This window comes from Corythoichthys intestinalis, chromosome 4 (genome assembly GCF_030265065.1).
Source record: "Corythoichthys intestinalis isolate RoL2023-P3 chromosome 4, ASM3026506v1, whole genome shotgun sequence".
NCBI classification, from domain to species: domain Eukaryota; kingdom Metazoa; phylum Chordata; class Actinopteri; order Syngnathiformes; family Syngnathidae; genus Corythoichthys; species Corythoichthys intestinalis.
Genome location: NC_080398.1, coordinates 34,546,405 through 34,573,670, shown reverse-complemented (window position 1 = coordinate 34,573,670; position 27,266 = coordinate 34,546,405). Strand labels below are relative to the sequence as shown.

The following is a 27,266-nucleotide window of genomic DNA, read 5'->3' as shown; positions in this document are numbered from 1 at the left end:
AAGCAAAAATGCGACTTCATTTCTTCACCATGCACTCGCTCATTCATCTTAAATCGTGTTAAAGCATTCTCCATCCAAACGACCTCAATTTGATTTTAAATTTCGTCGCCAGGATGTGTTTTTGGCACCCAGGAAGCCTAATTTCAGATTGACATTTAAGGAGCATTTGCTGGTTCGTGTCCACAAACGACAAGAAAATGTTGCATTTCAGAGTTAAACTGCAGTGAAAGGTGCTAAAGATGTCGCAGCTGCTCGCCCCGCTGCTTTTTCTCCTTGTGTTGGTTCCACCTGTGGGTAAGTCAAATGTCATTTTTCATTGAAATTGTTTTGGTGAGAGGGACAAGAATGTAATTTCTTGGTTCTGTTGTCATTCAAAAGTAGTTGTAGTACTGATAGGTTTATTTATTAATCAGGTGAAAACTGCGCTGAGAAAGATTAGACTGAATATTATGTAACTAATTGTATCGTTTTCCAAACAAAAGCAGATGTAAACAAATGTCTAATTTTGATTATTTATGAAGATAATTGCAAATAATAATTGATAATTGCTTTCGAGGACTACAAAATAATACTGTATTACTGTTTTTCCTTTTTTTTTTTTTTTTTTTTAAATATATATATATATAGGATTTTTTTTTTAATTAAAAAACAAAAACTCATGAACAAAGTCTCTTAGCTTTTTTTATTATTATTATTTTTAAATATATATAGGATATTTACTATATTTTTTTATTTAGAAAAAAAAAAACTCATGAACAAGGTTTCTCAGCTTTTTTTTTTTTTTTTTTTAAACCCTGACAGCTTATGGTTGGATGCAAACTGCATTTTGTTGCGCTGTACTTGTCTGTCTGTAATAACGTCTGAATCTGACAGTGCGCTCACGCTCATTAAACTCATTGGCTGCTATTGATTCACACGTCCAATCCATTTTTACTTATGATTAGAGAAAATAACATAAAAATACAGTAATAATTCCTAATGTAAAATGAAAATAAATGCCTATATATTGTATTTATATACAGTGCCTTGCAAAAGTATTCGGCCCCCTTGAACCTTGCAATCTTTCGCCACATTTCAGGCTTCAAACATAAAGATATAAAATTTAAATTTTTTGTCAAGAATCAACAACAAGTGGGACACAATCGTGAAGTGGAACAAAATTTATTGGATAATTTAAACTTTTTTAACAAATAAAAAACTGAAAAGTGGGGCGTGCAATATTATTCGGCCCCCTTGCGTTAATACTTTGAAGCGCCACCTTTTGCTCCAATTACAGCTGCAAGTCGCTTGGGGTATGTTTCTATCAGTTTTGCACATCGAGAGACTGACATTCTTGCCCATTCTTCCTTGCAAAACAGCTCGAGCTCAGTGAGGTTGGATGGAGAGTGTTTGTGAACAGCAGTCTTCAGCTCTTTCCACAGATTCTCGATTGGATTCAGGTCTGGACTTTGACTTGGCCATTCTAACACCTGGATACGTTTATTTTTGAACCATTCCATTGTAGATTTGGCTTTATGTTTTGGATCATTGTCCTGTTGGAAGATAAATCTCCGTCCCAGTCTCAGGTCTTGTGCAGACACCAACAGGTTTTCTTCCAGAATGTTCCTGTATTTGGCTGCATCCATCTTCCCGTCAATTTTAACCATCTTCCCTGTCCCTGCTGAAGAAAAGCAGGCCCAAACCATGATGCTGCCACCACCATGTTTGACAGTGGGGATGGTGTGTTCAGGGTGATGAGCTGTGTTGCTTTTACGCCAAACATATTGTTTTGCATTGTGGCCAAAAAGTTCAATTTTGGTTTCATCTGACCAGAGCACCTTCTTCCACATGTTTGGTGTGTCTCCCAGGTGGCTTGTGGCAAACTTTAAACGAGACTTTTTATGGATATCTTTGAGAAATGGTTTTCTTCTTGCCACTCTTCCATAAAGGCCAGATTTGTGCAGTGTACAACTGATTGTTGTCCTATGGACAGACTCTCCCACCTCAGCTGTAGATCTCTGCAGTTCATCCAGAGTGATCATGGGCCTCTTGGCTGCATCTCTGATCAGTTTTCTCCTTGTTTGAGAAGAAAGTTTGGAAGGACGGCCGGGTCTTGGTAGATTTGCAGTGGTCTGATGCTCCTTCCATTTCAGTATGATGGCGTGCACAGTGCTCCTTGAGATGTTTAAAGCTTGGGAAATCTTTTTGTATCCAAATCCGGCTTTAAACTTCTCCACAACAGTATCTCGGGCCTGCCTGGTGTGTTCCTTGGTTTTCATAATGCTCTCTGCACTTTAAACAGAACCCTGAGACTATCACAGAGCAGGTGCATTGACACGGAGACTTGATTACACACAGGTGGATTCGATTTATCATCATCGGTCATTTAGGACAACATTGGATCATTCAGAGATCCTCACTGAACTTCTGGAGTGAGTTTGCTGCACTGAAAGTAAAGGGGCCGAATAATATTGCACGCCCCACTTTTCAGTTTTTTATTTGTTAAAAAAGTTTAAATTATCCAATAAATGTTGTTCCACTTCACGATTGTGTCCCACTTGTTGTTGATTCTTGACAAAAAAATTAAATTTCATATCTTTATGTTTGAAGCCTGAAATGTGGCGAAAGGTTGCAAGATTCAAGGGGGCCGAATACTTTTGCAAGGCACTGTATATATATATAGTGGTATGAAAAAGTATCTAGACCTTTTGGAATTTCTCACATTGCTACATAAAATCATCAAATGTGATCTGATCTTTGTTAAAATCACACAGATGTAAAAACAGTGTCTGCTTTAACTAAAACCACCCACGCATTTGTAGGTTTTCATATTTTAATAAGGATAGCATGCAAACAATGACGGGGGGTGGGGGATAGGTAAGTGAACCCTCTGCCCTAAGCAGACTTAAAGAGCAATTGAAACCAGTTTTTACTAAACATTTTAAGTCTGGTGTGTGCCCAATCACCGATTAGTGGTTTAAAGCTGTCCTGCCCACTATAAAACACACACCTGGTAAGAATTGTCTTGTTGAGAAGCATTTTCTGATGTGCATCATGGCTCTGTCAAAAGACCTGTCTGAAGACCTGCAATCAAGGATTGTTGATTTGTATAAAGCTGGAAAAGGATACCAAACAATATCTAAAAGTATCGATATTCATCAGTCGACAGTCAGAGAAGTTGTCCACAAATGGAGAAGGTTTGGCACTGTTGCTTTTTACCCAAGGAGTTGCTGTCCACCAAAGATGACGCCAATAATTCAGTGCAAAATACTACCAAAAAAAAATTGTCTGCCAAAGACTTACAGAAATCACTGGCACCGCCCAATAGATCTGTGCACACATCAACTATATGTAAAACTATGGGCACGAATTCTGTTCATGGTAGGACCCCACGGAGGGAGCCACTGCTGTCTAAAAAAAAACATTGTTGCTTGTTTAATGTTCGCAAAAAGGCACTTGGACACTCCGCAGAAGTTTTGGCAAAATATTTTGTGGACTGATGAAACCAAAGTTGAATTGTTTGGGAGTAACACACAATGTGATGTGTGGAGGGAAAAAGGAACAGGTCACCAACATCAACACCTCATCTCCACTGTGAAGCATGGTGGAGGGAGCATCATGATTTGGGGCTGTTTAACTGCTTTGAGGCCTGTACAACTTGCAATCATTAATGGAAGAATGAAGTTTATCAGGATGTTTTGCAGGATAAGCTGCAAATACAGTTGAAGTTAAAAAGAGAATGGATGCTGCAATAAGACAATGATCCATAACACAGAAGTAAATCAACTTCAGAATAGTTTCAGAAGAACAAAATACACGAACTGCAGAGGCCAAGTCAAGTCCAGACTTGAACCCCATGGAGATGCTGTGGCATGACCTAAAGACAGCGATTCATGCCAAACATCCCAGGAATCTGACTGAACTAAAGCAGTGTTGTAAAGAAGAATGGGCCAAGATTAGTCCTGATGGGTGTGCCAGACTGATCTGCAGCTACAGGAAGCGTCTGGTTGGAGTTGATGATGATGATGCTTTTTTTTATTTCGAGCATGCACATAAAAAACAAATACAGTATAATTCAACAAAAATAATTGCACTGGAGAGTGAGTGGGAAGAAGAAAAAAACTTATTTTATCCCACTCTTAATCTCATTGTCCAGCATCTTTGCTTCGTGGGATACTCCTGTCCATATAATAAAAGCAAAGAAAAAAGAAAAATGGACAAAAACAACTAAACCAATAGATACCCAACTATTGCCGCCAAAGGGGGGGGCACAAAATATTAAATATGTTGGTTCACTTACTTATTTATCCCCCTTTTGTCATTGTTTGCATACTATCCTCATTAGGGTTGCAGCTATCGAATATTTTAGTAATCGACTGAAAATTCTATTGATTAATCGAGTAATCGGATAAAACATTTTTTTCTTTAGGTAAAGAGCAATTATAAATATACATGAGAAAAAAAAGACATTTAATCCAATATTGAACCATGTCTTTATTTTTGATGTACATTGTTGAAAACAGCCAACAATTTCATCTCATATGTGACTAGAAAAAAAAAATTCACTGCTTTCACTCAAAGAACTTCTAGATCTTATTAAAAAAAAACATATTTCTTACCTAAAAATGTAATTACGCTTGATAACACACATCACTTGAAAGCTACGTGTTTTTCCCAGGTGTTTCAATTGAATTTCCATTTGTGTCAAGCTATTTTTAAGTTGTAGTTAAGTTTTAAGTTAGTCTAAACTGTAAGTACTGATAGGAATTTGAGTTTTTGCAGTGTTCAAAATAAATGTATGATACCTGCTATATTGGAGCACATTAGGGACCAGTGCTACTTGGTGTTTTATTCAGCAATGACTACTGAGCTAAAACTGACAGTTAGCGTTATTATGTTTTAATTTTACACCCTCATCACTCTACAGCGCTGTGTTTTTACAGATTAAATAAAGCCTGTATGTAAGACACGTTAGCCACGCATCAACAGTGGTCATAATCAATAAAAACCAAGCCCTCCAAAGGGCTAACGTTACGTGAGCGAGTCACAGTAACGTTATATTTATTAGCGCTGAGAAGTGTACTGCTTAAAGATGGCGGCTGTTTACTAACGCTGCCCGGACGCGGCCGAGTCTGTCATTTCGCATCTAGTTCTAAATGCATGCTATATCTATGAGACGCCTCGGACATTACCTGCTACCACACTAGCATCATGCCGGCGTAGTTTTTAGCAACGTTGGCGTAGTTTGTGGCGGCTGTCGGCTGCAGTAAGTTTATTTTTCTTTTTTCATTGCTTCTTCCTCTACGCACGTGACATCAGCGCGTTCTCCCGCATTAAAAGTAGTCCAGGCAAAACGTGATGCTTAGAGCTGGCAAAATTAAACGATTCCTCGAGGTGAATAAAATTACTCGGATCAGTTTTTAAACTCGAGTTACTCGAGTATTCGTTTCAGCCCTCATTAAAATAGGAAAACCTGTAAATGTTTGGGTGGTTTTAGTTAACGCAGACACTGTATTTTCTTCTGTGTGATTTTGACAAAGATCAGATCACATTTGATGGTGATTTTATGCAGAAATGTGAGAAATTCCAAAAGGTTCAGATACTTTATACTTTTGACTTAAGAAGTCACTTGTTCTATAAAGGCTTAAAGGTCTTAAGTGTCAACTTTTGAATAGCTGTCCACATTAGTGACTACTGTCATTGAAAGGGTTAAAAAAAAAAAAAAATTTTAAATGATGTAATAATGTAAGAAAAAGAATATTTACTATTATTTTTAATTAAAAAAAAAAAATATATATATATATATATATATATATATGAAAGAAACTGGAAAATAAAAAACATTTCAAATTTAGAAGAAAGCTCAAGAGAATTTTGATGACGACAACGTCCAAAGGATTAATCAGCCATCATCAGGTTGATAATTGATATTCAATTAGTAATTATTTCATTCATCGTAATCGTGGCAGCCTGAATTTATTTCAAATTGCTTATGTGTGTCCTTCAGTTCCTCTCTTCTGCTACACATGTGTGTTTCCTGCCATCTCTCCACTGGACTGCATCCGCTTTCCTCTCTTGTGTCCCGCCGGACAAGTTTGTCTGTTTAGCAAAGCTGTGGGCCAGAAGGGTGAGACTGAACACTACCATTCATTTTGCAATCTATAGAGCTTCTTTAAGGATAAATAAGACCATAGCTACAATTAACTCATTGACTCCCAGTCTGCCATATACAGCAATACATGGCTGCCAACCCTCCCAGTCAAATTGAATTGGTCGTCTATCATCGTCAATGGCATTTAAACATCATCAACAAACTATCTTCTAGGAGAATCCTGTGTAGTCCTGTATGAGAGGAGCTGTGTTGTGCCCCCCCTTTGCGGTGTGACGGCCCACCGGTCCATCATGGGACTCAACTTCACCTTCACCAACGAATGTTGCAACACGCACCTCTGCAACGGAGCCACTGCTACTTCCGCATCCACTTACAGCGCCACCTTGTGGTCAGCAATGCTACTACCGCTTCTTGCGTTTTCAGTGAATTAATTTCTCCATACTTGATGTGTGGAAAAGAAACTGAAAATATTGCATGTTTGTATTTCCACTGCTGTAAAAAAAATAAAACTGCCCAAAAAGCCAAAGATTGTTTTGTACAAACATATTTAATGCAACATTCAATAAATTCAGATGAAGATAATGCAATTAAGGACACTAAGGAAGGTTGTACAGTGGGGCAAATAAGTATTTAGTCAACCACTAATTGTGCAAGTTCTCCCACTTGAAAATATTAGAGAGGCCTGTAATTGGCAACATGGGTAAACCTCACCCATGAGAGAAAAAAACCCAGAAAATCACATTGTTTAATTTTTAAAGAATTTATTTGCAAATCATGGTGGAAAATAAGTATTTGGTCAATAACAAAAGTTCATCTCAATACTTTGTTATGTACCCTTTTGTTGGCAATAACGGAGGCCAAACGTTTTCTGTAACTCTTCACAAGCTTTTCACACACTGATGCTGGTATTTTGGCCCATTCCTCCATGCAGATCTCCTCTAAAGCAGTGATGTTTTGGGGCCGTCGTTGGGCAATACGGACTTTCAACTCCCTCCACAGATTTTCTATGGGGTTGAGATCTGGAGACTGGCTAGGCCACTCCAGGACCTTGAAATGCTTCTTACGAAGCCACTCCTTTGTTGCCCTGGCTGTTTGTTTGGGATCATTGTCTTGCTGAAAGACCCAGCCACGTCTCATCTTCAATGCCCTTGCTGATGGAAGGAGATTTCCACTCAAAATCTCTCGATACATGGCCCCATTCATTCTTTCCTTTACACAGATCAGTCGTCCCTGGTCCTTTTGCAGAAAAACAGCCCCAAAGCATGATGTTTCCACCCCCATGCTTCACAGTGGGTTCTTCGGAGGCAATTCAGTATTCTTTCTCTTCAAAACACGAGAACCTGTGTTTCTACCAAAAAGTTCTATTTTGGTTTCATCTGACCATAACACATTCTCCCAGTCCTCTTCTGGATCATCCAAATGCTCTCTAGCGAACCGCAGACGGGCCTGGACGTGTACTTTCTTCAGCAGGGGGACACGTCTAGCAGTGCAGGATTTGAGTCCCTGGCGGCGCATTGTGTTAACTGATAGTAGCCTTTGTTACTGTGGTCCCAGCTCTCTGTAGGTCATTCACTAGGTCCCCCCGTGTGGTCCGAGTGAAGCTTCGTTAGACCTCGTTAGAAGAAGTTAGACCTCTTTGATAGCCAGAAATCTTGCTTGTATGTAGGTTACAAATACTTTTTTTCCACTCTATTTGGAAATAAATTCTTTAAAAATTAGACAATGTGATTTTCAGTTTTTTTTTTCCACATTCTGTCTCTCATGGTTGAGGTTTACCCATGTTGACAATTACAGGCCTCTAATCTTTTCAAGTGGGAGAACTTGCACAATTAATGGTTGACCAAATATTTATTTGCCCCACTGTATATACACGAGCTCTGGCTGTTCTGTATGGGTGCCGCAATTTATCGATCAAAATAATTATTTGTGGCACCGCTACTGTTTTGGAAAGCGTACAGGCAAATTTTTCAACAGGTTCCATACTATAAGGCCGTCTGTGTGGCATCAGTGGCGTTGTTTGACCTTTCACTCCGAGATTTTGGTTCCGAATTTGCAGCACTAATGTTAGCTTGCTCCGCTCTGCCACCGTCGTCGTTCAATAGCGCCTGACGCTCCGACTGAGTTGCGGGTTCCGGCGGAGGTGACACGATCACTCGTTCTATGTGCTCGTTGGCTGTCCGTTCAGTCACAATCACGTAGTTGGGCTCTACCTGATGGGAGCTGGAGCGGCGCTGCAATGCATGCTGGGTACATGAAAAGGAGCGCTGCCGGGGGGCTGGTTGCGGTGACAAGAAGTGGGGCGTCACCGCCCTGGGGGCATCCTGCCGCCTTTCCCGGTCCTCGTCCTCTGAGGTGACCTCCTGCAAGGTGCTGATGGGCCGAGGGGAGCGGCCCATGATTCTGGGGGGCACCAGAGCGGTCGCTGATTGGTTGAGCTGCGGTCGCCAGTTTTGTGGGGACGGGTATTGGACACCGCTCATGGACCAGTTACTGTTGAGACATTATTTTATTCAAATATTAACTTTGGAAGGAAGGGATTTCACAAATTATGTCAACATGTCTTTTCAAAATGTAAAAGGAGTTCCCCAAGTACCAACTTCTATTTCCCATATAGAATTTTTGCACCATGATGATATTGTTAAGTACAAAAATTGATAAGATAATTATTAAATGGTTATTAAATATTTGCTTTTACCAATGAAGGCTCACAATAAAGTATTGATTGCTATAATAGTATGTTCCATGATTGATTGCAGTAGACATTTTCGTGATTGATAACTATAGACATGTTTAGTTCTTGATAAAACTGCCTTCTATGAGTGTAGTCAAATAGTTAATGAGAAAACAGTTTTTTCTAAGTAAGTTATACATTTTTTTTCACTAGTGTGATTTCACCATCCACACACATTCACTATCAAGGCTTGCCTGTGTGGCGGTGGCGTCATATCCCGATGCGCCACGATCCCAGAGAAGGAGGCACTCCGTCCTTGCGTCCCAACCCACGGCGAGTAAATCAAAGCTCGCTCCTCCCAAAGCATGTCGCTGGTCGTGTCTACGGTAGTGGGTGCCCTCTGGATCTGGTGAGCAAGCAGAAGCTCTAGGACTTGGTGATGCAGGCCCTCCCTGGCAACGTCAATAGGACGACGCCCTCTGCGGTCATGAAGCTCCAGGTTTGCGCCATGGAGGAGCAGAAGCCTGGCAGTGTCGTAGCAGCCATAGAAGGCGGAGAGGAAAAGCGGCGTCTCACCCTGATTAGGATTAATGGTATTTCACTGGTTTAGTACAGATTAATTCTTAAGAGTCGAATGTCAGCAAGTGTAACCCACCTTATTGTCTTGCAAGTCAACAGCAGCGCCATAGCGAATGAGCGTCCTGGTCAAGGAGAGGTGATTGACTGAGCACGCCCAGTGCAGAGCCGACCTCCCTGAGAGAGGTAATATGGGACCAGTGGACGGGAGCAGGGTTGCGGGGTGGGGAAGAAGGGAGGGAGTAAGTCAGCCAATGAATAACCATTACACAACAGTTCAGAGCAAGAATGAAGGGATGTGTTTGGAAATGGGCGTAGATGAAAAAGACAAGAAAGCGAGAATGCCAGGAAACAACCCTCCAAGGTTAATTTTGTTCTGAGTCAGAGGGATGCAATAGGGGGTCTGCAGGAGGAAGTGAGGGGAAGACATGGAAAGGAAGAAGACCGTAAGTTACTCCATCTTTACAAGGAGTCGAGAAAAGGCTCCCAAACTTTTTACACCAATACCAAGTCAAAGAATTCTTCACAGCTCGGTCTGAAATAATCTTACCAGTATGATCCGTGTTGTTGACAGACACTCCAGCTCTGAGAAGCTCCAGAACCACCCTGTCCAAACCACTACGCACCGCACGGATCAAAACAACCGATCCATCCGGGCCGCACCACTCTGCGGACTGCCCCCATTTGCGCATATTACATTTACATACTGATTTATAGGAGTATAAATTAATAAATGAGTTGCAGACCTGCTGCGGAGGACTGAGCAGAGGTGGAGGCATGGCATTCCTGTCCCAGCCTCTGGAGGAAGCTGATGGCAAATGTCAATGAGTAACTCAGACAACAACAAAAAATACAAAGTGAATAAAGAGCTGAACACCTATGCCAGTGTCTCACCTGGTGCTGGCCGCCGTTGCTGTGATCCTCCAGCTCTACAGTGCTTGATGTCCTCTTGGCGTCTAGACGTCCTCACGTCTTCCAGGGAGCTCTGTGTGAAGTCTGTGTCACTGGCCATGTCCTGATCTCTCTTGAGAGGCCTGAGGAAGACACCATCAACATTCGGTACACTCAAACCTACAACATTTTCCAATGATTATGACTGATGGGTAAGCACCAAACTAGTAAGAGAAGATTGTCGTTCCTGGCTAAGGTTCTGTTTCCAAGGAAATTTTTTTGCCCTGAAAATGGATTGTCGTACAAAGAAAGAAAGTCTTGAGCTAGCATAGGATCTAGTTTCGAGATAAAGTTGTAGTTTTGAGAGAAGACACTAATTTTGAAAGAAGATTCTAGTGTAGGGGTCTCCAAACCGGTCTCTAGTATTGCTATGGGTCCTGGTTTTTGTTCCTACCGATCAAGCACAGACAGTTTAACCAATGAGGTTTCTGCTAAAACCAGCAGCGCCTGACTTCAATCAACTGATTACACTTGTGAAAAGGTGTCATCTTGTTTTGTTGGATTGAAATCCTGCACCTACCATTGCCCTACGTAGAATAGTTTGGAGACCTCTGTTCTAGTGTCTGGAGTAAATTCGGTTCTAGTCCAGAGAGATGGGTAAATCCCAACAAAATAAACACATTTTGAGAATAATCTCGTCATTCCAGAAGTTTCTAATCTTGACAGACTGTTGTATTTCAGCGAGAAGGGTATATGCCCAAGAGAATGTTGTAGTCTAGAGCAGGGGTGTCAAACCAACTCCACAAAGGGCCAAGAGGGTCCTGGATTTCGTTCCAACCAACGAGGAGGTCATTTTTTCACCAATCTGATCTCCTACATGTGTAATCAGTTGATTGCAGTCAGGTGCTGCTTGTTTCAGAAGAAAAGTCATTGGTTAATCTGTTTGTGCAGTCTTGCTTGAAATGAAATCCAGGACCCTCTTGGCCCTTTGTGGAATTGGTTTGACACCCCTGGTCTAGAGGGAAGGTTGTAGTCCAGAAAGATGATTCGTTCTCGTCTTGAAAGAAGATCGAACTTCTGACCCGAGATTCTATGCCCCAGTGCACTTTCTAATCTTGAGAGAAGGTTCTTCACCCAAGACAAGGTTGCAACCACCATAACAATTCCAATTATCATTTAATAAAGTGTACATATGTGTAGGCTGTCAAAACATCTGGTCTCACCTCATTCTAATGGCGTCCTCCCCCAGGGGTTCTCTCCTCCTTCTCTTCTCAGCTTCTTTGGCTTTCTTCTTCTTCCTGAGTCCTGTCTTGTCTTTTTCTTTCTCCCGGCCCGGCTGCCCCCTGGCCTGCTGTTGAGCGGCATTTGACGTCCAAGCCTTGGGTTTGCCATCTGTGGTGGTAGAGCGGTGCCTCACCCGCTGATCTCCGGCCTCGTCACCGCCCCCCTCTCTCTGTCGCCTCATTCGCCTCACCACCAGGAAGACTGCCAGAGCTAGGGCCAACAGCAGGCTCGTTGAAATGGCTACCACTGCCCATAGCCATGTAGGCGTAGGCTCTTGAACACAAAACAATGGGCAACTGGGTCATTTTTTATGTTGGACATTTTTGGCTAAAAAACAAGTGTCCAATTTTACTTAATCAGACTTTTTAAAGTCTAATAGCAACCTTTTTGGATATGTGTACACTAAAGCACGCTCTTACCTTTGACTTCTTGTTTCCTGGTGCCCTCCCCTTCATCCCGTCTGCCTATTTCATCTTGGACTCCTCGGATGGCGATGATGGCCTTCAACTCTGGGAGAGACGGATAAGCGGCGAGGTAGGGGACAGACCCCTGTGATGTGATGGCCCGCAGGAAGCTAGCTGCCTCAGTGGCATGTGGGAAACAGGTAGAGGGTTGACGGGAACAGGGGCGATTGTCCAGTTGCAGGAAAACAAGGGAACTACGACACATGGAGACATAGTTACACATGGGCTAGGTCTGTATGTAAAATATCAGGACAAAAGCAGGAAGGGTGTCACAAAGTCTTATTTCGATAGTCACTGACGAGTTTAATGATTAGTTGACTAATTGATTCATTTAAACAGTGGGGTGAATAAGTATTTAGTCAACCACTAATCGTGCAAGTTCTCCCACTTGAAAATATTAGAGAGGCCTGTAATTATCAACATGGGTAAACCTCAACCATGAGAGACAGAATGTGGAAAACCACATTGTTTGATTTTTAAAAAATTGATTTGCAAATCATGGTGGATAATAAGTATTTGGTCAATACCAAAAGTTCATCTCAATACTTTGTTATGTACCCTTTGTTGGCAATAACGGAGGCCAAACGTTTTCTGTAACTCTTCACAAGCTTTTCACACACTGTTGCTGGTATATTGGCCCATTCCTCCATGCAGATGTCCTCTAGAGCAGTGATGTTTTGGGGCTGTCGTTGGGCAACACGGACTTTAAACTCCCTCCACAGATTTTCTTTGAGGTTGCGATCTGGAGACTGGCTAGGCAACTCCAGGATCTTGAAATGGTTCTTATGAAGCCACTCCTTTGATGCCGTGGTTGTGTGTTTGGGATCATTGTCATGCTGAAAGACCCAGCCACGTCTCATCGTCAATGCCCTTGCTGATGGAAGGAAATTTTTACTCAAAATCTCTCGATACATGGCCCGATTCATTCTTTCCTTTACACAGATCAGTCGTCCCTGGTCCTTTTGCAGAAAAACAGCCCAAAGCATGATGTTTCCACCCCCATGCTACACAGTGGGTATGGTGTATGGCATAGGTGTCAAACCAATTCCACAAAGGCTCAAGAGGGTGCTGGATTTTGTTCCAACCGATACCGCGCAAACAGTTTAACCAATGAATTTTCTGTTGAAACAAATAGCACCTGAGAAAGTTTAACTTATTACCCATGCAAGAGATTAGATTGGTTAAAAGGTGTCCTCTTCATTGGTTGGAAAGAAAACCTGCACCCACTTGGCCCTTTATGGAGTCAGTTTGACACCAGTGGTGTATGGTGTTCTACGGATGCAATTCAGTATTCACAGAACCTGTGTTTCTACCAAAAAGTTCTATTTTGGTTTTATCTGACCATAACACATTCTCCCAGTCCTCTTCTGGATCATCCAAATGCTCTCTAGCGAACCGCACACGGGCCTGGACTTGTACTTTCTTCAGCAGGGGGACATGTCTGGCAGTGCAGGATTTGAGTCCCCGGCGGCGCATTGTGTTACTGATAGTAGCCTGTGTTACTGTGGTCCCAGCTCTCTGTAGGTCATTCACTAGGTCCCCCCGTGTGGTTCTGGGATTTTTGCTCACCGTTGTTGTTATTTTCACGCCACGGGGTGAGGAGGGAGTTGAAAGTCCGTGTTGCCCAACGACAGCCTCAAAACATCACTGCTTTAGAGGAGATCTGCATGGAGGAATGGGCCAAAATACCAGCAACAGTGTGTGAAAAGCTTGTGAAGAGTTACAGAAAACGTTTGGCCTCCGTTATTGCCAACAAAGGGTACATAACAAAGTATTGAGATGAACTTTTGGTATTTACCAAATACTTATTTTCCACCATGATTTGCAAATCAATTTTTTAAAAATCAAACAATGTGATTTTCTGTTGTTTTTTTTTTCCACATTCTGTCTCACATGGTTGAGGTTTACCCATGTTGACAATTACAGGCCTCTCTAATATTTTCAAAAGGGAGAACTTGCACAATTAGTGGTTGACTAAATACTTATTTGCCCCACTGTATATTACATGTTTTTTACTGTTATAAATCTCAGGTCTTAATATTTTAGCTCTAACGTAAAAATTATGCGCTGAGAAAAGTTGGACTATTACTACTATGTAACTACAGTGTATCAATTGAACTTTGTAACTATGTAGCTGTATTATTTCCAAGCAAAAGCTCATTTATGCAAATGCAGTGTCTCATTTTGATTGATTACAAGGATAATCAGTCTGGTTTAATCGAGGAATCCAGAAATCAGAGATTTTCTTTTTAAAATCAATTTCCAATGAAATCAATTCCCTCCCTCAACTACCCCACCTAAAATACAAAGGGCTCACCCGTCTGAATCGCCCGCTGACTTCTGAGCCAGTAGGTCCACGAGCTGCTGGGGGTCCAAGTCGAACAGACTATTGTCAGCGGTGAGCGGGGCCAAGCCCCTCAGCATTAAGGGGCTCCGTAGCAAAACGCTGAGAGCCCACAGCAATGATGTGTTGGTGAAGGTGGAGGCGCCTCCTTTATGCGGGATAGTAGCGTGCACTATCAGGGTGCCCTTGGCCCACAGGGCGTTCCCCCGGGATAAACAGTCGCCTCCGTCCCACCCGCAGGGGGCATTGTCGCAGCCCTTGTCGCACTGAGAGTTGGCGTAGTGGTTGCGACAGTACGGGATGTGGCCAGGACTAGGGAGGAAAAAAACTGTCAGTTTTTTGCAGATTATGAGCAGTATGTGATGATTTTGTCTTATATTTTTAAGTATGCAATCATTTAAAATATATATAGACTAGGGCTGTCAAACGTTTAAAATTTTTAATCGAGTTAATTACAGCTTAAAAAATAATCGTAATTCAAACCATCTATAAAATATGCCATATTTTTCTGTAAATTATTGAAATGGAAAGATAAGACACAAGACGGATATATACATTCAACATACGGTACATAAGTACTGTATTTGGTCATTATAACAATAAATCAACAAGATGGCATTAACATTATTAACAATCTTAAAGCGATCCATGGATAAAAAGACTTGTAGTTCTTAAAAGATAAATGTTAGTACAAGTTATAGAAATTTTATATTAAAACCCCTCTTAATGTTTTCGTTTTATTCCCAAAAAAAAAATGTAATTTTCAATCAAAAAATAAACTAGTACCTCGCCATTGTTTATGTCAATAATTACACCATGCTCACTCATTGTGCTGAAACCTATAAAATCATTTGGGCCGAAGTGCCAGCAGAGGGCGCCAAATGCAAAAAACAAGTAACAAGTGGACATTGCACTCTGCTGTCATTTTAATCTGTTTGAGCGGGGCACGTGCGTTAATTGCGTCAAATATTTTAACATGATTAATTTAAAAAATTAATTACCGCCCGTTAACGCGATAATTTTGACAGCCCTAATATAGACATTTATTTTGTCGCGATGGGATATTTTGTGTCGAATATTTGAGACCAAAGAGCAAATTAATCAATTTCAGAAAAAGGCAATCCAAGAGGTATGAATGATTTCAGCAGATTTCAGTAGATTTGGTCATATGGGGAAGTGAAACAGCCCCACAGCATCACTGACCCACCCCCATACTTCACAGTGGGCATGAGGTGCTTTTCAGCATGCGCATCTTTCATGGCACGCCAGACCCACTGAGGGTGTTTGTTGCCAAAAAGCTCAATCTTGGTCTCACACAAAAATACACACGGTTCCAGGCTTCAACTGGGACCGTGTGCTTTGGTCAGATGAGACCAAGCTTGAGCTTTTTGGCAACAAACACTCTCAGTGGGTCTGGCGTGCCATGAAAGATGCGCATGCTGAAAAGCACCTCATACCCACTGTGAAGTATGGGGGTGGGTCAGTGATACTGTGGGGCTGTTTCGCTTCCAAAGGCCCTGGGAACCTTGTTAGGGTGCATGGCATCATGAATGCTTTGAAATACCAGGACATTTTAAATCAAAATCTGTTGCCCGAAAGCTGAAGATGGGTCGTCACTGGGTCTTTCAGCAAGACAATGACCCTAAACATATGGCCAAATCTACACAGAAATGGTCCACCAGACACAAAATCAAGCTCCTCCCAAGGCCATCTCAGTCCCCAGACCTTGTTTTGTTGGCAAAAGGGGGTTGTACAAAGTATTAACACCAAAGGGTGCTAATAATTGTGACACACATTATTTGATGTCAAATATTTTTTTCTTCCCCACTGAATGAACGCACTTGTATTGAGGGTTGGATTTTTCTCTTTTTTCCCATTAAGGTCCCATATTATTTGAATTAAAAAAAATATTAGAAGCTAAAAAACACATCTTTTTCAGGGGTGCCAATAATTATGGAGGGCACTGTAAACCATTTTAAGAATTTTTGCTCTTCAAATAAAGCATTTTTTTTTCAAATGACCAGTTTACAAATTAAATATAAAAAGCTGGTAAATAAATATTTGATTAACACACAAAAGAAATACATAATTATTTTCGCAGAACGCAAAAACACAAAATATATCTCCTTCGTATTCATTTTCTAAATATCATTTCTCACTGGCAGGGTCCCCTGTCCTTGATGCAGTCCATCCCGTCCCGCAGACACTCGGGTTCGGTGCACTCCTTGTCGCATGACCCGTCCCCGAACTTATCTTTACACTTTCTGCTGGCGGGACATTGCCCCCACGGGTCGGCCGATTCGGCCACTGTTGGCACACAAAAGCAACAAATGTTATTGTTACTTCACATAGTATTCACAGAATATGTGCTGTGGTAGTAAGTAAAAGAAGAACACTATGCATCTTAAGGCATATTTGTCAGAATGTTCCAAAATTGGAAGAAAAAAACTCCACAACCAATAGAAATCAATGATCTCAAATGTTTTTCTCTTATAATCGCACCATCTGCATGGGTGGCATAAATAACGTCTCCATTGTTTTTCAAATGTGGTCCAAGCCGTGACGAACACTTCCTGATGTCGGCGTGTTAAATGGCAACAGGAAATGAGGCCGGGGGGACCCCGCCATCAACAGGAAGTTTCCAGGAAACGAAGTCGGCGCTGGATAAAGGTTAGGCTGGTTACCGTGGCGACTGTGCTACGTGATGGAGAGGGACAATGGGGCTTGGCAGGTGGGCGAGGCACTACAAACCCTCACGTCATTAGAGGAGAGGGATGTTGACCTAATTGATACATTCCAATGAATTCCACAGCACAATACAAAATGTTTACACGTATTTTCACTTCAAATGTAAATTACAGTGGTACCTCTACTTACAAAATTAATTGGTTCTGGAAGTAGTTTCTTGACTTGAAAATTATGTACAGTGGAGCAAAAAAGTATTTAGTCAACGAATAATTATGCAAGTTCTCTCATTTGAAAATATTAGAGAGGCCTGTAATTGTCAACACGGATAAACCTCAACCATGAGAGACAGAATGTGGAAAAAAAAAACAGAAAATCACATTGTTTGCCAAACGTTTTCTGTAACTCTTCACAAGCTTTTTACACACTGTTGCTGGTATTTTGGCCCATTCCTCCATGCAGATCTCCTCCAGAGCAGTGATGTTTTGGGGCTGTCGTTGGGCAACATGGACTTTCCAGTCCCTCCACAGATTTTCTATGGAGTTGAGATCTGGATACCAGCTAGGCCACTCCAGGACCTTGAAATGCTTCTTACGAAGCCACTCCTTTGTTGCCCTGGCCGTGTGTTTGGGATCATTTTCATGCTGAAAGACCCAGCCACGTCTCATCTTCAATGCCCTTGCTGATGGAGATTTTTACTCAAAATCTCTATAGATACATGGCCCCATTCATTCTTTCCTTTACACAGATCAGTCGTCCTGGTCCCTTTGCAGAAAAACAGCCCCAAAGCATGATGTTTCCACCCCCTTGCTTCACAGTGGATATGGTGTTCTTCGGATGCAATTCAGTATTCTTTCTCCTCCAAACACGAGAACCTGTGTTTCTACCAAAAAGTTCTATTTTGGTTTCATCTGACCATAACACATTCTCCCAGTCCTCTTCTGGATCATCCAAATTCTCTCTAGCGAACCGCAGACCGGCCTGGACATGTACTATCTTCAGCAGGCGGACACGTCTGGCAGTGCAGGATTTTAGTCCCTGGCGGCGCATGGTGTTACTGATAGTAGCCTTTGTTACTGTGGTCCCAGCTCTCTGTAGGTCATTCACTAGGTCCCCCCCCGTTTGGTTCTGGGATTTTTGCTCACTGTTCTTGTTATCATTTTGACGCCGCCGGGAGAGGAGGGAGTTGAAAGTCCGTGTTGCCCAATGACAGCCCCAAAACATCACTGCTCTAGAGGAGATCTGCATGGAGGAATGGGCCAAAATACCAGCAACAGTGTGTGAAAAGCTTGTGAAGAGTTACAGAAAACGTTTGGCCTCCATTATTGCCAACAAAGGGTACATAAAACAGTATTGAGATGAACTTTTGGTACTGACCAAATATTTATTTTCCAACATGATTTGCAAATAAATTATTTAAAAATCAAACAATGAGATTTTCTGGGTTTTTTTCCCACATTCTGTCTCTCATGGTTGAGGTTTACCCACGTTGACAATTACAGGCCTCTCTAATATTTTATTAATTTATATTATAATTATTATATAATTTTATATTTTATTAATAATTTTTCTAATATTTAGTGGGAGAACTTGCACAATTAGTGGTTGACTATACTTATTTGCCCCCCCCCCCCCCCCCCAGACGCGTTTGCCATGGAAATGCCCTAATCTGTTCCAAGCCCCCTAAAATTCAGACATAAATTTTTTATTATGCATAAAAATGCATCAAAATATATAACAAATACATGTTACAATAAACATAAAAGCAGGGTTGTGCATAATGTTAGAAAAAGAATAAAGAAAAGTTAGTACACTTATGTAAAGCTGTCGGAACACAAGGGGCGAATGATGAGGGCGCTGGGATACACACATACACATACAGTAGAGGTCACTCTTAGCCAATTGGATGTCAGGAATGTTAGGCAATAGCCAATGGCAGAGCAGTTACATTCAGTAAACTCACGAAGCCGCGAGTACCAGCCATAGTGTATTTTTGCCTTTTGTATCTTAACAAGCGGCAATATTTTCCCGTTGAGTTGTGCTTAACCTGAAAATTGTGTATGTAGAGACATTTGTAAGTAGAGGTACCACTGTATTTGGATTTTTATTTTAATGCGTCATACATTTTTTTCAATAGTTTTTGTATTATACATTTCATTTTGTTGTTTTTAGCTAAATTGCATTCATATGTTTGATTGGCTTGTTCTGTTTGATAGGAATTCCACAAAGCTCGATATACCAGAAAAAATATTTGCAACTTTTTCCTTTGTATTTGATTGTTTTAATTAAAATATTCAAATGTAAATACATTGATGAATATGTTCACATTTAATTAGATTTTTTTATTACAGTGCCCTCCATAATTATTGGCACCCCTGAAAAAGATGTGTTTTTTAGTTTCTAATATTTTTTTTCTAATTCAAATAATATGGGACCTTAATGAAAAAAAAAAAGAAAAATCCAACCTTCAATACAAGTGCATTCATTCAGTGGGGAAAAAATCCCACATAAAGAAAAAAATATTTGACATCAAATAATGTGTGTCACAATTATTAGCACCCCTGGTGTTAATACTTTGTACAACCCCCTAATGCCAACAAAACAAGGTCTGGGGACTGAGATGGCCATGGGAGGAGCTTGATTTTGTGTCTGGTGAACCATGTTTGTGTTTAGATTTGGTTATATGTTTAGGGTCATTGTCTTGCTGAAAGACCCAGTGATGACCCATCTTCAGCTTTCGGGCAGAGGGCAACAGATTTTGATTTAAAATGTCCTGGTATTTCAAGCATTCATGATGCCATGCACCCTCGCAAGGTTCCCAGGGCCTTTGGAAGCGAAACAGCCCCACAGCATCACTGACCCACCCCCATACTTCACAGTGGGTATGAGGTGCTTTTCAGCATGCGCATCTTTCGTGGCACGCCAGACCCACTTAGAGTGTTTGTTGCCAAAAAGCTCAATCCAGTTGAAGCCTGGGACCGTGTGTATTTTTGTGTGAGACCTGTTTTGCTTCCAAAGGCCCTGGGAACCTTGTTAGGGTGCATGGCATCATGAATGCTTTGAAATACCAGGACATTTTAAATCAAAATCTGTTGCCCTCTGCCCGAAAGCTGAAGATGGGTCGTCACTGGGTCTTTCAGCAAGACAATGACCCTAAACATATGGCCAAATCTACACAGAAATGGTTCACCAGACACAAAATCAAGCTCCTACCATGGCCATCTCAGTCCCCAGACCTTGTTTTGTTGGCAAAAGGGGGTTGTACAAAGTATTAACACCAGGGGTGCTAATAATTGTGACACACATTATTTGATGTCAAATATTTTTTTCTTTATGTGGGATTTTTCCCCACTGAATATTGAAGGTTGGATTTTTCTCTTTTTTTCCATTAAGGTCCCATATTATTTGAATTAAAAAAAAAAAAAAAAAGAAAAAAAAAAAGAAGCTAAAAATCACATCTTTTTCAAGAGTGCCAATAATTATAGAGGGCACTGTATTTACATTAAAAACAAGAAATTGGATATTGGTATTTTTGTTTTTGATTTTCGTTATTGTTTTTCCCCCACCCGAAATTTACTATTTTTGAAGTAATTGAAGTATATATATTTTTTAATTAATAAAATACGGGCTGATTCAAAAAGAATGTGCTAAAACCATAGCGGTATATTTAAAAGATTGGGAAAAAAAAAAACAAAAAAAAAACAATTAATAACTAGATGGATACAAGTATTATATATAACTTCGTTTTTATTTAATGCTTTACAAGTGCTCAATGTGACCACCACCAGCGGCACGGACAACATCAACATCATGTTAAAATTACTTACTCCTTAAAAAGCCTTTTAATTCTTGTTTTAATTCTTATTAAATTATCAATTAATTAATTTTAATTAATTAAATTGAATTAATTAAATAATAGTTTATATTTCAGTCTATTTTATTAATTTTAATTAATTTTATTAATATTTCAGTCTATTTCAATGGTTTTAAAATGAATAAATACGTGATGATTTTGGCACATTCTTTTTGAATCACCCTGTACAATGACAATAAATAAATAGAGATATTTACTGGCTCTTGTTTTTTACTCATTTAAATTCAAATGAGAGTTGTCAAATATTATCGGGATCAGCCGTAAAAAAAGCATTCTAATATAATATCGGCGACTATCGATATTGGTTTTGGGCCAATATCCATGTTGCGTTCAAAGTGAATGTTAGAACCCCTTTGCTTCTTTACAAGGACTGGTCACAGCTTGGCACAGCTCCTCCATTTTTTTTTTTTTACAGAATGTTTATTTGGAAAACCTTGAAGTTGTTACATTTATCATTATTAAGGCATCCAGTGGGGTATCACAATACAATTAGTCATAATATATTCGCATATGTTGGTATCAGTTTGATATTGGATTTTTGGTGTTGAACGATATTGGTTATCAGTTAAAAGGTCATTATCGGACAACTGTAATTAAAATTAGGGCTGTCAAACGATTAAAATTTTTAATCGAGTTAATCACAGCTTATAAATTAATTAATCGTAATTGATCGCAATTCAAACCATCTATAAAATATGCCATATTTTTCTGTAAATTATTGTTGGAATGGAAAGATACCACACAAGATGGATATATACATTCAAAATACGGTACATAAGTACTGTATTTGTTTATTATAACAATAAATAAACAAGATGGCATTAACATTAACATTCTGTTAAAGCGATCCATGGACAGAAAGACTTGGAGTTCTTAAAAGATAAATGTTAGTACAAGTTATAGAAATTTTATATTAAAACCCCTCTTAATGTTTTCGTTTTAATAAAATTAGTAAAATTTTCAATCCAAAAATAAACTAGTAGCCCGCCATTGTTGATGTCAATAATTACACATTGCTCATGGATGCTTCAGCCCATAAAATCAGTCACACCCAAGCGCCAGCAGAGGGTGACAAAACTCCCGAAAACACAAGTAACAAGTGGACATTGCACTCTGCTGTCATTTTAATCTGTTTGAGCGGGGCATGTGCGTTAATTGCGTCAAATATTTTAACGTGATTAATCTAAAAAATTAATTACCGCCCGTTAACGCGATAATTTTGACAGCCCTAATTAAAATATAAAAATAAAACTTTTTTTTGTTTGTTTTTTAAGTCCCCCCCCCTCTGTTTTTTTGCCTGAAAATGTTTTGAAACTTTAAAATAATCATAAATATAAAAAATGAAGAAGAATACTGACTTCTTGGAGGTGACTCCAAAAATTAGGATAGTTTTTCTTGCAACAATGCCTCAAAATGATAACTGACCATTAAATACTTTTTGATTAATTTGATAACCAATTACTTTTAGATTAGTCGATTCATCGTAGCAGCCCCAGGATGTATTCACAGTATGTATTCTCTTTAAAATGTGTGTCTGCACTGTATACAGTATGTATCTATCTTTGGATTCCATCCATCCATATGTAGTCAGGTGTTACCTTCGGGGGCTGGCTGTTCCTCAGATAACTTCAATTCATTCATCCATTGTCCAATTTTTCAAAAATCACAATCTTGTGCCACTTTATAAAGCAAATGTAGACTTTCCTGACTGATACACTTGGATTGAATTACCTTGTCTTGTGCAGCTCAGTCCCAGCAGAACAAATACATGCGGAATCCACATTATCATTCATCAATTTAACTAATCCAGCTACTTGCATCCACGTTTTAAATCTTTTGACTAAAACAGCCGAAGCACCTTCTTCTCGAAGAAAGTCCGATCTACTTTGTTCACCAGACCTTTTCTTTTTTTTCAGGTGGGGGGGCTTCCCGTAGGCCCTTGCGGATATCTGGACGACTTCCTGCTACTGTGTGCCGAAGAATAGAGCGTCTGTGACTTACAATGTCAAATGTAATGGTGAGGGAAAAAAACTGCTAAATTAGAGTACAGTCTTATTTCACATTTCTTTACAGTCATTTCATCCCCAAAATTATTTTTTTGAAAATAATTTTAAGTCATTGGCCATCGTTGTCAGCGAGAGATGTCAGGCCACCCATTAAATAGAACAAAGGACATTTTAGGACCAGGAGTTGCAAAATAAAAAAGCAACAAAAAAAAAGTTACATATACAGTGAGGAGCAGAAATAGGTAGTAGTCTGAAATTTCAATCATACTGTAGATGCATTTCTACGGAGCCCCCCGGGTGCCAGGGTACAAAAAAAAAAAAAAAAAAAATCATCGCTAATCTGTACCCACAGTTTCGTAATCTGTGGGTACAGTTTAGTAATCTGTAATCTGGATACAGTTTAGTAATCTGTACCCACAGAATACTAAACTGTGGGTACAGATTAGCTCCGTAAAATGAGCATGGCCCAAACACCTTTTGAATTCCACTCTTCTAAATAAATTGATTTCCTTTTCCACTGAATATACCGGTTGTTCCATATACAGTTGTGGTCAAAAGTTTACATCCACTTGTGAAGAACATAATGTCATGGCTCTCTTGAGTTTCCAGTTATTTCTACAACTCTGATTTTTCTCTGATAGAGTGATTGGAACAGATACTTCTTTGTCACAAAAAACATTCATGAAGTTTAGTTCTTTTATGACTTTATTATGGGTGAACAGAAAAAAGTGATCAAATCTACTGGGTCAAAAATATACATATAGCAGCGCTAATATGTGGTAACATGTCCCTTGGCCATTTTCACTTCGATTAGGCGCTTTTGGTAGCCATCTACAAGCTTCTGGCAAGCTTCTGGTTGAATCTTTGACCACTCCTCTTGACAGAATTGGAGCAGTTCAGTTAAATTTGATGGCTTTCTGACACGGACTTGTTTCTTCAGCATTGTCCACAAGTTCTCAATGGGGTTTAAGTCAGGACTTTGGGAAGGCCATTCGAAAACCTTAATTCTAGCCTGATTTAGCCATTCCATTACCACTTTTGATGTTTGTTTGGGGTCATTGTCCTGTTGGAACACCCAACTGTGCCCAAGACCCAATCTTCGGGCTGATGACGTTAGGTTATCTTGAAGAATTTGAAGGTAATCCTCCTTCTTCATTATCCCATTTACTCTCTGTAAAGCACAAGTTCCATTGGCAGCAAAACAGCCCCACAGCATAATACTACCACCACCGTGCTTGACGGTAGGCATGGTGTACTTGGGGTTAAAGGCCTCAACTTTTCTACTTCAAACATATTGCTGGGCATTGTGGCCAAACAGCTCGATTTTTGTTTCGTCTGACCACATAACTTTCCTCCAGAAGGTCTTATTTTTGTCCATGTGATCAGCAGCAAACTTTAGTCGAGCCTTAAGGTGCCGCTTTTGGAGCAAGGGCTTCCTTCATGCACGGCAGCCTCTCAGTCCATGGAGATGCAAAACACGCTTGACTGTGGACACTGACACCTGTGTTCCAGCAGCTTCTAATTCTTAGCAGATGTTCTTTTTGGTGATTCTCGGTTGAATCTTCACCCTCCTGATCAATTTTCTCTCAGCAGCAGGTGATAGCTTGCGTTTTCTTCCTGATCGTGGCAGTGACAAAACAGTGCCATGCACTTTATACTTACAAACAATTGTTTGCACTGTTGCTCTTGGGACCTGCAGCTGCTTTGAAATGGCTCCTGACTTATTCAAGTCAATGATTCGCTTTTTCAGATCCATGTATGTATATTTTTGACCCAGCAGATTTGATCACTTTTTCTGTTAACCCATAATAAAGTCATAAAAGAACCAAACTTCATGGATGTTTTTTGTGACAAAGAAGTATCTGTTCCAATCACTCTATCGGAGAAAAATCAGAGTTGTAGAAATAACTGGAAACTCAAGAGAGCCATGACATTATGTTCTTCACAAGTGTATGTAAACTTTTGACCACAACTGTAGGTGTATTATGCGGAGAAGCATTATGTTTGAAAATCATCTTCCAGTAGAGGAGCACTTGTTGATGAAAATCTGGCAATTCTATCGGCAGAGAGCGGTCATTAAAGTCGCAGCGTAACAAAAATCCTATTCCCCCAATTTTTGAAAAATTGCATTAGGAATCATATACCAAAAGGATTGTCCAGATTTGACAAAGTTGATCAACCATTTTAATTTCAACACCCCATTCATTACCTCAAAATCAATAGCATTCACCCCTCCTTCTTCAACGTTTTTCACCATGTCTGCTTTCTGAATATACTGGCACCTATTGCGCCATATGAATTTAAAATTAACACTATTAATTTGTTTAAGCAGTTTGGGGGAAATGGACAAGGAAAAAGCTGGATAAATCAGCCTAGATATACCTTTGGTTTTTGACAAAAGCACTCGCCCAAAAATTGAAACGTCTCTCTGAAGCTATCTATTAAACATAAGTTTACATTTATCAATGTTATTTAGGAGTGGGAATCTCTTTTTACCTCGCAATACGATACGATTTGCGATACATAGCTCACGATAAAGATGATCTGACGATATGGCAATACAACGATTATCGATACATTGGTCGGGAAATCATTCTCGGATATTCTACAAACAACTGATAAACAGAAAAACAAGCTTCTGCTGTGAATTGGAATGAGTTTATCACTAGTAGACGTCCAATCCATTTGAACCGGGAGGGTGGCAGCGAATGAACATTCGCTGCCATCCCTCCCACTTCAAACGGCTTGATTCAAAACCAGAATCAAGAAATCGTCAGAGAGCTCCAGTTACTTCGCGCTGAAAACAAGAAACTCAAGCAGGTGGTCGAGGAGAGAGATGTTCGCATCAAGAGGCTGGAAATTTTGGCTGACGATTTCGACCAGTGCCGACGCGCAGATGAGCTCATCATTTCTGGATTACAACTGACGCCTAGCCCAAGGGACACAGTGGCGCAACTGGCAATTGCTAAGATGAAAGAGTATGGAATAAACATGGAACCGCTGGACATCAGTCGCTGCCTTCTGCTCCCATTTGGGGGGAGAGGACCGGCAACGGTGCTCATGAAGCTGGCAGACCACAAGACCAAGACTGCCCTGCTTAACCAGCGCCGCCACCTGAAAGGGTCGAAGATTTTTTTGAATGACAACTTGACTCGCCGAAATGCCGAAATTGCAAGAAAAGCACGTCAACTCAAGAAAGCTGGGAAAATAGCACACCAGCTGTGATAACACATAATCACTTTTTGCCACACACATAACCACAACAAAATGTTCCACAGCAAACAGATGCAAAAATGTCAGGGACATGACTAAGCCATAACCTTGTACGCCCTGAAATTAATTAAGCTGCTTGACTGGACGCTAGGTTACTACACTCAGATTGTTGATTGTGTTATTGTACAGTTTTGATGTATGTTCCATGCCTGAATGTGCGTCTTTATTGTATGGGGGACGGGAAACTGATAAGCATATGCTTTATCTCGTCTGCCTTTGTCTTCTTCTTCGGCTCCTTCGGGCAAATCATATCACATTTTGTAATTGTCAATGATTGTCAATGATACCGATGATGATAACAATAAAATTCCATTCCAAACATTCCATTCCAAAAACGCCACAAAGGCTAGTTGTGAGATTGTTGAAATTATTAATTTAAAAAATTAGGGCTGCAGCTATTGATTATTTTAGTAGTCGATTAATTGATGAACTAGTTAGTTCGAATAACCGAGTAATCGGATAAGGAACATGAAAAATTAAAATACCTGAGCTAATTCTCAAACGGTATAAAAAATAAATAAGGATTGACAAAAGAACAATGGCTAACTTACATAGCAAATGTCTGCTAGTTTAAATGCTATAAAACACTAATGCTTTTTTTTACAATGCTCTTGACAAATGGTTCAGACAAATATTCCCACAAAAAAACTGCTAAATATACCGATAAACTAAATTACGAATACATAAAAAAAAAAAATTTGCTCAAACAAAAACTTGGTTTATGTTGGTTTTAACATGGAGCAGCTGGATTCAGCCATGTGAAATGAGGCAGACTAGAGAGGAGTGTATTACTTTAATTAAACGAATACTCGAAGCAGCAACATTTAATTTGAATCTTTTTTTCTTTAATCGAATACTGGAGTTAATCGATTCATCGTTTCAGCACTAAAAAAAAATAATAACGCGAATGTGACACACAGAATGGCTTGCTAACATTTCCTTAAATATATTGTTCTACGTAAAGGACGTCTGCCAAGGTCGGCACTCCACATTTTTACCACACCAAATCTGGCCCCCTTTGCAAAAGTTTGGACACCCCTGCTCTATCACGTCCATCACAAATCTGACATTATTATGAATAGAACGCCCTTTCAAAAAACCGGATTG

At 40.0% G+C, this 27,266-nt stretch overlaps 2 protein-coding genes across 3 annotated transcripts; one reads left to right on the top strand and one right to left on the bottom strand.

Annotated features, from left to right (window-relative positions):
• The first annotated feature begins 77 nt into the window (after nucleotides 1–77).
• Nucleotides 78–6,704, top strand: LOC130915445 (protein Bouncer-like). Its single transcript, XM_057835465.1, has 3 exons — nucleotides 78–294; nucleotides 5,987–6,106; nucleotides 6,305–6,704. The coding sequence occupies exons 1-3, from the start codon at nucleotides 240–242 to the stop codon at nucleotides 6,520–6,522; spliced, it is 393 nt and encodes a 130-aa protein (XP_057691448.1). The 5' UTR covers nucleotides 78–239; the 3' UTR covers nucleotides 6,523–6,704.
• notchl (notch receptor, like) lies at nucleotides 6,502–22,774 on the bottom strand. Of its 2 annotated transcripts, XM_057835462.1 has the most exons (12): nucleotides 22,612–22,774; nucleotides 16,481–16,628; nucleotides 14,295–14,633; nucleotides 11,933–12,171; nucleotides 11,647–11,786; nucleotides 11,453–11,580; nucleotides 10,233–10,372; nucleotides 10,085–10,146; nucleotides 9,889–10,012; nucleotides 9,418–9,515; nucleotides 9,017–9,339; nucleotides 6,502–8,581 (listed from the first exon to the last, which is right to left on the bottom strand). In XM_057835462.1, exons 1-12 carry the CDS (start codon nucleotides 22,667–22,669, stop codon nucleotides 8,074–8,076), a joined length of 2,307 nt encoding a protein of 768 aa, XP_057691445.1. In that variant the 5' UTR covers nucleotides 22,670–22,774; the 3' UTR covers nucleotides 6,502–8,073. The 2 variants fall into 2 exon arrangements, with proteins under 2 accessions (XP_057691445.1, XP_057691444.1); XM_057835461.1 differs by having other exon boundaries at nucleotides 11,453–11,786.
• Nucleotides 22,775–27,266: the final 4,492 nt, after the last annotated feature.